This window comes from Macaca mulatta, chromosome 19 (genome assembly GCF_049350105.2).
Source record: "Macaca mulatta isolate MMU2019108-1 chromosome 19, T2T-MMU8v2.0, whole genome shotgun sequence".
Lineage (NCBI taxonomy): Eukaryota > Metazoa > Chordata > Mammalia > Primates > Cercopithecidae > Macaca > Macaca mulatta.
The window spans coordinates 50,682,279-50,697,094 of record NC_133424.1 but is presented as its reverse complement, the minus strand read 5'-3'; the positions used below and the strand labels follow the sequence as shown (position 1 = coordinate 50,697,094).

Genomic DNA, 14,816 nt, shown 5'->3' with positions numbered 1-14,816 from the left:
GCTTCCTCAGTTTTTAAAGAATGCATAATATTGCATTGTAAGGATTACCCAAAATTATTGATCTTCACTCTTTTGAAGGGCCTTGAGGTTATTTCCAATATTTTGCTCTCACTAATGGTGCTGTATTAAGACTTCTAGTCAATTCTTTTGTTTTATCCACCTCCCTTACTTATATTGAAAGATAACCACAAAGAAATGAAATAACTGATTCGAAAATGTGTGCATTTTAAATTTAACAAATTGACACATAGAAGGTTACTTTGTAGCCTCAGTAATGAAGAATATGTACAAATGTTCTGACCCTTTCTTATGAGTAGGGCAAAAGATTCACATTTTATTCAGATTCCAGTGAGGGATCTCTTTCTATGCTTAGAAACTGTTCAGAATGATAGCCTATGTTTTGCAACACTTGTCCAGTTCTACCTCTCCAACACTTGAGTTTTATTCTTGGCCACCATCAGCCCAGATCTAGGCAACTCCAAAGAGAAACGGGGCCATCAGCAGGGAATGGCAGTCATAGTTCATGGAACTGATATATATGCATTCAATGAACATAATCAGTGTTAATCCTATTTGAATCCCTGTACAAGATGCAGGGATTCAAGTTCATGAAACAGTGACTAGCCATGGGGATTTTCTGCGCTAGATGGGAAGCTGAGCAAACATAGACAATGTGACACAGAGTGGTACAGCCTTGCTGGAGGAATGAGAGGAAACACTAGAAATAATGTGAGCTGTCTCTCAAATTGTTAATCTTAACAGAACTGTGAATCTTGGGTTCAGTTACATAACTAGTAGTTTTCTCAGGGGATGTTGTAGGTACTAGGCGAGAGTGGAGACAAGGCTGAAAGTTTGTTTGGTGGCATACTGTCTTTCTGAGGCATTTTTCCTCTTGTAGGTAATAACAAATGGCCAACACCATTACATCTTTGCCCATCCACTTCCACCATGTTCTGTGAAGACTGTGCAAGTGTGGGAAGATGTTTCCCTGATCTCAATGTCTGTCTGCAATTGAGGGAGATGACCACACACCTCATTGCTGAGGAATCCCTCTTTCCATGTGACCATAGGATCCCCAGAGCCTGCTAACAGCATGATCTCTCCTCACCCTTTTCCCTGCAGTTAGTCATTAAAACATCACCAAACTTCCCAGAATTTGGTTCTTGCTTTAAGAGGGAAAGAGGAAATGGTCATCCCCAAGTGGCCCTGAGGAACTTTATGGGAGGCATCCAGAAATCAAATAGGATAAACCTTCCTGTGACTCCGTGAGTGAATGACCAGGTCCCCGGAATGCCTGAGAAGACATTAGGTACAGCATCCTTCAACAGCACGTTGTTGACATCAGAGAATCTGAGACAAAATCTTTACCCTATCTCAGATGACTCACTGCACCAAAATGTTAGGTAGCTGTTTACAGCCACACAGATGTACCTCATGGCTTTGGGGAGAAATTTTGTAACTTAAGAACCATCTCGTGGAATTTCCTAATTCTTTCCATTATTTTCAGGATATTCATTGTGTGTTAACATGGTGCCTGGCTCTGTACAGGCTGCCATGCAGGAGCTTTACAAAAAGACAGATTTCTCACATGAAAATTTCAATCCAAGCAATAGTTAGAGAATCACAGGAGTCCAAAGATTTCTCTTAAGGAACCCCAATTGTGGAAGACAGTGTGGCAATTCCTCATGGATCTAGAACTAGAAATACCATTTGACTCAGCAATCCCATTACTGGGCATATATCCAAAGGATTATAAATCATTCTGCGATGAAGACACATGCACACGTGTGTTTATTGCGGCACTATTCACAATAGCAAAGACTTGGAACCCACCCAAAAGTCAATCAATGATAGGCTGGATTAAGAAAATGTGGCACATATACACCATGGAATACTATGCAGCCATAATAAAGGATGAGTTTATGTCCTTTGCAGGGACATGGATGAAGTTGGAGACCATCATTCTCTGCAAACTATCAGAAGATCAGAAAACCAAACACCACATGTTCTCACTCATAAGTGGGAGTTGAACAGCGAGAACACATGGACACAGGGAAGGGAACATCACACACCGGGGCCTGTTTGGGGGTAGGGGCTAGGGGAGGGATAACATTAGGAGAAATACCTAATGTAGGTGACAGGTTGATGGGTGCAGCAAACCACCATGGCACGTGTATATCTATGTAACAAAACTGCACGTTCTGCACATGTAACCCAGAACTAAAGTATAATTTTTTAAAAAACTAAAAAATAATAATAATAATTGCGAGATTTTTCCAAAGTATGTGGCAGAATCCTGGGATTTCTGTTTAAAAACAAGTGGTCATGGTTTTAGATCAGAAAATATGTAGTTTATTTTTGGGATGGACACAATTCATACACATGGACACAGTAAGCCGACCTTGCTTTGCTGCTGTTTCATTAGGCATTGCAGCACAGCAAATCTCCCAACACATGTTGGCTTAGAGAAATCATTTACTCTGATCTTTCTTGGTTAACTGGACTCATGTGGGTAGTAGATCATGTGGTGAAAGTCATGTTTTCTGAAGTGTCTTTTAGTTTGGGATTCCAGAGGATGCTTCACTCATGTCTGACTCAACACGAGGGCTGGGTGAACACCTACGGGCTGGCTGATTATCTCCTTTCCTACGTCACTTCCCCATTCATGCCTTGAATTCCCTCAAATCATAAGAGTCTCATGGTTCTTGGACTTAAGGAATGATGATTGGCTGCCACCAAAGAAAGCCTTCCAAAAGGCTCAGGAAGAAGGTGCAAGGCATCATAGGACCTGGCTTTGAAAGGTGGACAGTGTCACTTCTATGACATTATATTGATCAAACTGAGCCATACACAAGCCCAAACCAAAGGGAGGGGGGTTTCATAAGATGTGGTTATTTTGACATGTAGTCATGAGGGAGCATCCTTGGCAACTATTTCCATTCAGTCCTCACTGGCTTACATTTTTCCCATATACCAAAAGCACTAATCCTGTAAGGAACCACTGAAGGCAATACACTTATAGGAACAGGCTCAGATTGACGTCCACAATGTTACCATCCCATCAGGATCTGGTGTCCATGAAGTGACTACAAATTATCAGGTGCACTTTCTTTCAACATAAGCACTAAAGAAATACATTATCTGCCCTATACAAATTAAACATACAAGACTAAAACAGATGTAGGAAAATGCAGTGAACACACTTATTTTAGAGGGGCAAAAGATAATAAGCAGCACCCTGAAAGCAAGATGGGTCACCAACAGCTCTACTGGAGCCACCCACAAAAAAAAATCAGCCAGGGTTCTCACCCTTGTTACATCTGCTCAAACCAGCATCGCCTTGTCTGAAAATATTGTCTTGATATGTGCCGCTTCTGTTTCCATATGTACTTAAAGGATATAGGTCTCTTTAAGTTGGATTAAGTGATGTTCCTTGAATTAATAAGCAAGGCATCCACTCAGTGAAAGAAATCGTGCTAGCCTTTTGTACATGAATAAAAATTAAAACAAAGAAACCAATACAAACAAACAAAAAAAAAATAGGCATCCGTCACTGGTTCATCATTGCTGAAATCAGCAAGACCCCTATTTTCATCTTCTCTGAAAACGTTTCTCTGCAACAATTGGCTCCACCTTCTACTGTCAGCTTCTTAGAACTCCTACCAAGTAGGAACAATGACAGCCCTTTTCCCTCTATAAGAGCTGTTGTCATCTGGTTCATAGCACAAATAGAGAACCGTTTACAAGAAGATAAACAATATATTACCTAAAAGCCAAACAATGCAGATTGAAAAGGATCTCAACAAATAGCCTCTTTGTCTGCAGGGCCTATCACAGGTGTCAACTTGATCATCTTCATCCTCTCTTTCCATGTTCATTGCCACAGCTTGTTCAACTCCAACCTTACTCATGGGTATGCCTCTCTCCTTGCCCTCCTTTAAGCTAATATCCAGATACCTTGAGGTTTCAATGCACAGTAAATGACACCTTCATGCCTCTCTTTCTTGTTGCTTTCCTGTATGAACTGAAATTCCCTCCACTTTCACTGGAAAGTCTCAGGTTCTTGTTAGGTACACTTTCCTCCTTATATCATCCCTCTCATAGTTTTGGTCACCTCTTTATTCTGATGATGGTTCATAGGCCCCTCATCAGCATGGAAATCATTTCTTGGGGAATTAGGCAATTCTTGCTCTGAGTGGATAAAAACTATCTTGGAACCTATGAATTTCTGAGCAGAACATGAATTTGATTTCATATCTACATGTCGCTGGATGATGCCCATTGTATTTGAATAACCTACAGTGTCCTACATGATGCCCCTACTATACAAACACACAGTGACTGCCTTTTCTTGACTGATAGTTACCAGTTCAGTTCAGCTCATTTAGGCCATTTGTTACAGTCATCTTCATACCAGCTACTACCCTATGCTCATGGTGGCCAGGAGTGATGTCTCAGATAAAAAGAGAAGACGTAGAGCCAAGGAACCAATGTTGAACAAACGATTTTTTATTTGCCTCTGGAGACTTACTCAATGTCTCTTTCATGCTTGTCAACCCAAATTCATGGTCTTCTCCCAGCAAATACATCATTGCTCAAAACACAGTAGGTTATTTCTGCACTCTAAAAGCTTACCTACTGAAAGGTCTTTAGGGCTTTTCTGTTTTTGCTGAAAGCCCCCAAAGAATAAATCTACTCTTTGACAATGTTGTCCTTGATGTCCAAGTCTCCCAAAGCTGTGTTTCTTCTGTGGTGCTGTCCGTGGTGCTGAGATCTGGTGCTTATGGGCCTGTATTTGCAAGTGAGCGGCCAATAAGGCAGAATTAACAGAGAAATTTTTTGTTTTGTTCTGTTTTGTATTTGATAAATCACACCTCAAAAAATGTATGATGAATGGAGCAGGAATTGAATTTGGATTTTCAGACCACGATTTCTGCAGTGCCCTCTCTCACCCCTCCTCTTCAACATAGTGTTGAAGTCCTGGCCAGAGCAATCAGGCAAGAGAAAGAAAGAAAGGGCATCCAAACAGAAAGAGAGGTCAAACAATCCCTGTTTGCAGACCTGATTCCATATCTAGAAAATATCATAGTCACCACCCTAACGATTCTTAAGCTGGTTTCAGGACACAAAATCAATGTGCAAAAATCACTAGAACTCCTATATGCCAACAACAGTGAAGCACAGGGCCAAATTAGGACTGCAGTTTCATTCACGATTGCCATAAAAAGAATAAAATACCTAGAAATACAGCTAACCAGGAGGTGTAAGATTGTTACCCTGAGAATTACAAAACATTGCTTAAAAAACCAGAGATGATCCAAACAAATGGAAAAACATCCCCTGCTCTTAGATAGCAAGAGTCATTATCATTAAAACAGCCATACTGCCCAAAGAAATGTACAGATTCAATGCTATTTCTATTGAACTACCTATTAAATCCTTCATAGAATTAGAAAAAACTATTTTAAAATACACATGGAACCAAGAATGAGTTGAATAACCAAGACAATTCTAAGCAAAAAGAACCAAGCTGGAAACATCACATTACCCAACATCAAACTGTACTACGGGGCCACAGTAACTGGACAGTATGGTGCTGGTACAAAAACAGACACACAGACCAGTGGGACAGAAGAGAGAGCCCAGAAATAAGGTCGCACACCTACAACCATCTGACTTTCGACTAAGCTGACCAAACAAGCAATGTAAAAAGGATTTCCTATTCAAGAAATGGTTCTGAGTAACTGGCTAGTCATATGCAGATGATTGAAACTGAACTTCTTCCTCACATTATATAGAAAAATCAACTCAATATGGGTTAAAGACTTAAATGTAAATGCAAAACTATAAAAACCCTGGAAGACTACATAGGCAATATCATTCTGAATGTAGAAATGGAAAAAAGTTTTATGACAAACATGCCAAAAGCAATCACAAGAAAAGCAAAAATTGACAGTGGATTTATTTAAGCTAAAGAGCTTCTGCACAGCAACAGAAACTACCAACAGAGTCAACAGACAATCTACAGAATGGGAGAAAATATGTGAAAATTTTGTATCTGAAAAAGGTCTTATATCTAGCATCTACAAGGAACTTCAGTAACTTTGCAAGAAAAGACAAACAACTCCATTAAAAAGTGGGCAAAGGGGCTGGGCATGGTGGCTCACACCTGTAATTCCAGCACTTTGGGAGGCTGAGGCAGGCCTATCATGAGGTCAGAAGATAACTGGAGACCAGCCTGCCAAACATGGTGGTCTCAGACACCTAGACCAATGGAACAGAATGGAGACCCCAGAAATAAGGCCATACAACTACAACTATCTGATCTTCAACAAATCTGACCAAACAAGCAATGAAGAAAAGACTCCCTGTTCAAGAAATGATGCTGGGAGAACTGGCTAGCCATATGCAGAATACTGAAACTGAACTCCTTCTTTAAACCATATACAAAAATCAATTCAAGATGGATTAAAGACTTAAATGTAAAATCCAAAACTAGAAACACGCTGGAATGAGAGAACTACAAACACACCTACAGAATGTGAGAAAATATTTCCAAACTATGTATCTGAAGAAGATCTAGTATCTGAGAATCTATAAGAAACTTCAACAACTTTACAAGAAAGAAAAAACAAACCCATAAAAAAGTGGGTAAAGGGCTTAGCACAATGGCTCATGCCTGTAATTCCAGCACGTTGGGCAGCCAAGGCTGGTGGATGGCTTGAGCCCAGGAATTTGAGAACAGGCTGGGTAACATGGCAAAAACCCGTCTCTACTAAAATTAGAAAATATTAGCCTGGCATGGCGACATGAGCCTGTAGTCCCAGCTACTCAGGAGGCTGAGCTGGGAGGATCACCTGAGCCCAGGAGCCAGAGGGTGCAGTGAGCTGAGACGGTGCCACACCACTCCAGCCTGTGTGTCAGAGTGAGACCTGTTTTAAAACAACCACAAAAAAAGATGAGCATAGGACAGGAACAGACACTTTTCAAAAGTGGACATACAGGTGGCCAAAAAGCATATAATAAAAGCTTAACATCACTGAACATTAGAGAAAAAACAAATCAAAACCAAAATGAGATACCATCTCACACCAGTCAGAATGGCTCTTATTAAAAAGTCAGAAAAGGACAGATACTGACAAGGTTATGAAGAAAAGGGAGCACTTACACATTGTTGGTGAAAGTGTAAATTAGTTCACCCATTGTGGAAAGCAGCGTGGTGATTCCTCAAACAGCTAACAACAGAACTACCATTCAACCCAGCAATTCCATCACTGGGTGTATACCCAGAAGAACAGAAATCATTCTGCCATAAAGACATATGCACATGAATGTTCATTGCAAAACTATTCACAATAGCAAAGACATGGAATGAACCCAAATGCTCATCAAGGACAGATTAAATACAGAAAATGTGGTATATGTACACAATGGAATACTATGCAGTCCTACGAAAGAGTGAGATTATGTCTTTTGCATTAACATGGATGGAGCTGGAAGTCATTATTCTCAGCAAACTAATGCAGGAACAAAAAACCAAATACGGTATGTTCTCACTTATAAGAGTGAACTAAATGATGAGACTCATGGACACCAAGAGGAGAACAACACACACGGGGACCTACTTGAGGGTGGAGGGTGAAAGGTACAATAGGAGCAAAAAATAACTATTGAGTACTATGCTTAGTACCCAGATGAAGAAATCATATTTACCACAAAACCCATGACACAACTGTATCTGCATATGTACCCCTGAACCTAAAATAAAAGGAAAAATAAATCAAAGAAAAAAACAAATCTCAATTCTGTTCCAAGATGGCCGAATAGGAACAGCTCTGGTCTGTGGCTCCCAGCATGACCAACGCAGAAGACGGTGACTTCTGCATTTACAACTGAGGTACCTGGTTCATCTCATTGGGACTGGTTGGACAGTGGGTGCAGCCCAAGGAGGGTGAACTGAAGCAGGGCAGGGCATCGCCTCACCCGGGAAGCACAAGGGGTCGGGGGATTTCCCTTTCCTAGCAAAGGGAAGCCATGACAGACTGTACCTGGAAAATCGGGAGGCTGCTAACCAAATACTGTGCTTTTCCAATGGTCTTAGTAAACGGTACACCAGGAGATTATATCCTGCGCCTGGCTCCACAGGTCCCATGCCCACAGAGCCTTGCTCACTGCTAGCGCGGCAGTCTGAGGTCGACTTGGGAGGCAGCAGCCTGGCAGGGGGAGGGGTGTCCACCATTCCTGAGGCTTGCGTAGGTAAACAAAGTGGCTGGGAAGCTCAAACTGGGCAGAGCCCACCACAGCTCTGTAAGGCCTGCTGCCTCTGTAAACCCCCGCTCTGGGGGCAGGGCATAGCTGAACACCAGGCAGCAGAAATTTCTGCAGACTTAAATGTCCCAGTCTGACAGGTCTGAAGAGAGCATGGTTCTCCCAGCACGGTGTTTGAGCTCTGAGAACCAACAGCCTACTTCCCCAAGTGGGTCCCTGACCCCCTTGTAGCCTAACTGGGAGACAGCTCCCAAAAGGGGCCGACTGACACCTCATACAGGTGCGTATCCCTCTGGGACAAAGCTTCTGGAGGAAGGATCAGGCAGCAATATTTGCGGTTCTGCAATATTTGCTGTTCTGCAGCCTCCACTGGTGATACCCAGGCAAACAGCGTCTGGAGTGGACCTCCAGCAAACTCAAACAGACCTGCAGCTGAGGGACCTGAGTGTTAGAAGGAAAACTAACAAACAGAAAGGAATAGCATCAACATCAACAAGAAGGACATCCACACCAAAACCCCATCTGTAGGTCACCAGCATCAAAAATACTGTAAAACCACAAAGATAGGGAACCAGAGAAGAAAAGCTGAAAACTTGAAAAACCAGAGTGCCTCTTCTCCAAAGGATCGTGGCTCCTCACCAGCACCAGAACAAAGCTGGACACAGACTGACTTTGATGAGCTGACAGAAGTAGGCTTCAGAAGGTTGGTAATAACAAACTTCTCCGAGCTAAAGGAGGTTCTTTGAACCCATTGCAAGGAAGCTAAAAATCTTGAAAAAAGATTAGATGAATGGCTAACTAGAATAAACAGTGTAGAGAAGACCTTAAATGACCTGATGGAGCTGAAAACCATGGCATGAGAACTACGTGATGCATGCACAAGCTTCAGTAGCCGATTCAATCAAGTGGAAGAAAGGGTAACAGGGATCGAAGATCAAATTAATGAAATAAAGTGAGAAGTGAAGTTTAGAGAAAAGAGTAAAAACAAACAAACAAAGCCTCCAAGAAATATGGGACAATGTGAAAAGAACAAATCTACATTGGATTGGTGTACCAGAAAGTGATGGGGAGAATGGAACCAAGTTGGAAAACACTCTTCAGGATATTATCCAGGAGAACTTGCCAACCTAGCAAGGCAGGCCAACATTCAAATTCAGGAAATACAGAGAATACCACAAAGATACTCCTCGAGAACAGCAACCCAAGACACATAATTCTCAGATTAGCCAAGGTTGAAATGAAGGAAAAAATGTTCAGGGCAGTTAGAGAGAAAGGTCAGGTTACCCACAGAGAGAAGTCCATCAGACTAACAGCAGGTCTCCTGGCAGAAACCCTACAAGCCAGAAGAGTCTGGGGGCCAATATTCAACATTCTTAAAGAAAATAATTTTCAACCAAGAATTTCATATCCAGCCAAACTAAGCTTCATAACTGAAGGAGAAATAAAATTCTTTACAGAGAAGCAAATGCTGAGAGATTTTTGTCACCACCAGGCCTGCCTTACAAGAGCTCCTGAAGGAAGCACTAAACATGGAAAGGAACAACTGGTACCAGCCACTGCAAAAACATGCCAAATTGTAAAGACCATTGATGCTAGCAAGAAACTGCATCAACTAATGGGTAAAATAATCAGCTAACATCATAATGACAGGATCAAATTCACACATAACAATATTAACCTTAAATGTAAATGGGCTAAATGCCCCAATTAAAAGACACAGACTAGCAAATTGGATAAAGAGTCAAGACCCATCAGTGTGCTGTATTCAGGAGACCCATCTCATATGCAGAGACACACATAGGCTCAAAATAAAGGGATGGAGGAAGATCTACCAAGCAAATGGAAAGCAAAAAAAAAGCAGGAGTGGCAATCCTAGTCTCTGATAAAACAGACTTTAAACCAACAAAGATCAAAAGAGACAAAGAAGGCCATTACATAATGGTAAAAGGATCAATTCAACAAGAGCTAACTATCCTAAATATATATGCACCCAATACAGGAGCATCCAGATTCATAAAGCAAGTCCTTAGACACCTGCAAAGACACTTAGACTCCCATACAATAATAATGGGAGACTTTAACACCCCACTGTCGATGTTAGACAGCTCACCGAGACAGAAGGTTAACAAGGATATCCAGGATTTGAACTCAGCTCTGGATCAAGTAGACTTAATAGACATCTACAGAACTCTCCACCCCAAATCAACAGAATATACATTCTTCTCAGCACATCGCACTTATTCCAAAATTGACCACATAGTTGGAAGTAAAGCACTCCTAGCAAACGTAAGAGAACAGAAATCACAATAAACTGTCTCTCAGACCACAGTGCAATCAAACTAGAACTCAGGATTAAGAAACTCACTCAAAACAGCTCAACTACATGGAAACTGAACAACCTGCTCCTGAATGACTACTGGGTACATAACAAAATGAAGGCAGAAATAAAGATGTTCTTTGAAACCAAAGAGAACAAAGACACAACATACCAGAATCTCTGGGACACATTTAAAGCAGTATGTAGAGGGAAATTTGTAGCACTAAATGTCCACAAGGGAAAACAGGAAAGATCTAATATTGACACCCTAACATTACAATTAAAAGAACTAGAGACCCAAGAGCAAACACATTCAAAAGCTAGCAGAAGGCAAGAAATAACTAAGATCAGAGCAGAACTGAAGGAGATAGAGACACACACACACAAAAAAAAAAAACCATCAAAAAAATCAGTGAATCCAGGAGCTAGTTTTTTGAAAAGATCAACAAAATTGATAGACCACTAGCCAGACTAATAAAGAAGAAAAGAGAGAAGAATCAAATAGATGCAATAAAAATGATAAAGAGGATATCACCACTGATCCCACAGAAATACAAACTACCATCAGAGAATACTATAAACACCTCTATGCAAATAAACTAGAAAATCTAGAAGAAATGGATATATTCCTGGACACATACACCCTCCCAAGACTAAACCAGGAAGAATTTGAATCTCTGAATAGACCAATAACAGACTTGGAAATTGAGGCAATAATTAATAGCCTACCAACCAAAACAAAAGTCCAGGATCAGATAGATTCACAGCTGAAGTCTACCAGAGGTACAAGGAGGAACTGGTACCATTCCTTCTGAAACTATTCCAATCAATAGAAAAAGAGGGAATCCTCCCTAGCTCGTTTTATGAGGCCAGTATCACCCTGATACCAAAGCCTAGCAGAGACACAACAACAACAACAAAAGAGAATTTTAGAGCAATATCCCTGATGAACATCGATGCAAAAATCCTCAATAAAATACTGGTAAACCGAATCTGGCAGCACACCAAAAATCTTGTCCACCACAATCAAGTCGGCTTCATACAGGGGATGCAAGACTGGTCCGACATATACAAATCAATAAATGTAATCCATCACATAAACAGAACCAGTGACAAAAACCACATGATTATCTCAACAGATGCAGAAAAGGCCTTCGACAGAATTCAACAGCCCTTCATGCTAAAAACTCTCAATAAACTAGGTATTGATGGAACGTATCTCAAAATAATAAGAGCTATTTATAACAAACCTAAAGCCAATATCAAAATGGGCAAAAACTGAAAGCATTACCTTTGAAAACTGACAAAAGATGGGGATGCCCTCTCTCACCACTCCTATTCAACACAGTGTTGGAAGTTCTGGACAGGGCAATCAGGCAGGAGAACGAAATAAATGGTATTCAATTAGGAAAAGAGGAAGTCAAAGTGTCCCCGTTTGCAGATGACATTGTTGTATATTTAGAAAACCCCATTGTCGCAGCCCAAAATCTCCTTAAGTTGATAAGCAACTTCAGCAAAGTCTCAGGATACAAAATCAATGTGCAAAAAATCACAAGCATTCCCAAACACCAATAACAGACAAACAGAGAGCCAAATCGTGAGTGAACTCCCATTCACAATTGCTACAAAGAGAATAAAATACCTAGGAATCCAACTTACAAGGGATGTGAAGAACCTCTTCAAGGAGAACGACCAACCACTGCTCAATGAAATAAAAGAGAATACAAACAAATGGAAGAACATTCCATGCTCATGGATAGGAAGAATCAATATCATGAAAATGGCCCCCCGCCTCCCGGCGCGGGTGGCCGAGGCGTAGCGCTGCGACCCCCATCCCTGCGAACATGGCGCTGCGAGTGGTGCGGAGCGTGCGGGACCTGCTCTGCACCCTGCGCGCGGTCCGGTCACCCGCCGCGCCCTGCCCGCTGAGGCCCTGGCAGTTGGGGGCGGGCGCCGTCCGGACACTGCACACGCGACCCGCTCTGCTCTCGGTGCGTAAATTCACAGAGAAACATGAATGGATAACAACAGAAAATGGTATTGGAACAGTGGGAATCAGCAATTTTGCACAGGAAGCATTGGGAGATGTCGTTTACTGTAGTCTACCTGAAGTTGGGACAAAATTGAACAAACAAGATGAGTTTGGTGCTTTGGAAAGTGTGAAAGCTGCTAGTGAACTCTATTCTCCTTTATCAGGAGAAGTAACTGAAATTAATGAAGCTCTTGCAGAAAATCCAGGACTTGTAAACAAATCTTGTTATGAAGATGGTTGTTTTTTGGTTGCAGGTTGGCTGATCAAGATGACACTGAGTAACCCTTCAGAACTAGATGAACTTATGAGTGAAGAAGCATATGAGAAATACATCAAATCTATTGAGGAGTGAAAATGGAACCCCTAAATAAACTAGTATGAAATACCACAACCCAGCAGATTGTCTTAAATTAGTGGTGGATAGAAGACTTAGAATAGCAACTTATAGCATTACCAATGGGGAAGAAAAAAACTACTGTTAACGCTGCTAATGAAGGAAAATGTCCTTTAACTTTGTAATGATTATAGATTTTAGACTAGGCTCTAGTGTTCAGAATTCATTAAATTATCCATGGTAAAAACTAGTTTTAAAAATTACATAATTCAAAGATAATGTTGTTATTCTTAAGCCTTATATAATATTGTAACTTGCCTGGATTTGGGATGAAATACTTAATGACCTTTCCATTGGAAATAACTGGGAGTGAAGAGGTTTTTGTTGCTTGTACAGTGTTAGATGACACACCACTATCTTGATTTTGCAATACACTGCATTTGCTGGTGCTATTTTTATACGGTGAAGCAACAGCTTTGCAGCAAAATAATAAAATACTTCTTCATTAATCATGTTTTTTTTGTTTTGATGTTAATATTTCATTTAGTGACTCTGCTAGCATTTGTGAAAGTGCTAACTTTAACTTAGGGAAAGTTACTTTTTTTTTTAAAGGAAATTTAAGCCAGACAATGAAAAGCTCCAAGAAAATGTTTCCTTTAGTCACGAATCTGGTTTTTCTTAAGCCAAGATCACCTTTAACATAATAAAAAATAAATCACCAAAAAAAAAAAAAAAAGAAAGAAAGAAAATGGCCATACTGCCCAAGGTAATTTATAGATTCAATGCCATCCCCATCAAGCTACCAATGACTTTCTTCACAGAATTGGAAAAAAATGCTTTAAAGTTCATATGGAACCAAAACAGAGCCCACATTGCCAAGACAATTGTAAGTAAAAAGAACAAAGCTTGAGGCATCATGCTACCTGACTTCAAAGTACACTACAAGGTTACAGTAACCAAAACAGCATGGTACTCGTACCAAAACAGAGATAGACCAATGGAACACAACACAGCCCTCAGAAATAACACCACACATCTACAACCATATGATCTTTGACAAACCTGACAAAAACAAGAAATGGGGAAAGGATTCCCTATTTAATAAATGGTGCTGGGAAAACTGGCTAGCCATATGTAGAAAGCTGAAACTGGATCCCTTCCTTACACCTTATACAAAACTTAATTCAAGATGGATTAAAGATTTAAATGTTAAACCATGAAAACCCTGGAAAAAAAAACCTAGGCAATACCATTTAGGATATAGGCATGGGCAAGGACTTCATGACTAAAACACCAAAAGCAATGGCAACAAAAGCCAAGATAGACAAATGGGATCTAATTAAACTGAAGAGCTTCTGCACAGCAAAAGAAACTACCATCAGAGTGGGCAACCTGGCAGGTAAGTGGCCCTTACCTGGCAAAGCCAAGTGGCTTAGTGTGGGACAGAATAGGCAATCTACAGAATGAGAGAAAATTTTTGCAATCTACCCATCTGACAAAGGGCTAATATCCAGAATCTACAAAGAACTTAAACAAATTTACAAGAAAAAAACAAACAACCCCATCAAAAAGTGGGCAAAGCATATGAACAGACACTTCTCAAAAGAAGACATTTATGCAGCCAACAAACACATGAAAAAATGCTTATCATCACTCGCCATCAGAGAAATGCAAATCAAAACCACAATGAGATACCATCTGACACCAGTTAGAATGGCAATCATTAAAAAGTCAGGAAACAACAGATGCTGGAGAGGATGTGGAGAAATAGGAACGCTTTTACACTGTTGGTGGGACTGTAAACTAGTTCAACCATTGTGGAAGACAGTGTGGCGATTCCTCAAGGATCGAGAACTAGAAATACC

General features: G+C 40.7%; 2 protein-coding genes across 25 annotated transcripts in view; one reads left to right on the top strand and one right to left on the bottom strand.

Moving 5' to 3' along the window:
• LOC106994763 (placental protein 13-like) overlaps positions 1–14,816 on the bottom strand; it is a 118,148-nt gene that overhangs the window by 78,952 nt on the left and 24,380 nt on the right. The window lies entirely within an intron of this gene.
• The window catches only part of GMFG (glia maturation factor gamma), a 259,854-nt gene continuing 257,458 nt past the window's right edge, over positions 12,421–14,816 (top strand). Inside the window, exon 1 of the mRNA XM_015123896.3 lies at positions 12,421–12,532. Coding sequence (XP_014979382.2) covers positions 12,430–12,532 — 103 coding nt within the window. The 5' untranslated portion in view covers positions 12,421–12,429. The remainder of the gene's footprint in view (positions 12,533–14,816) is intronic.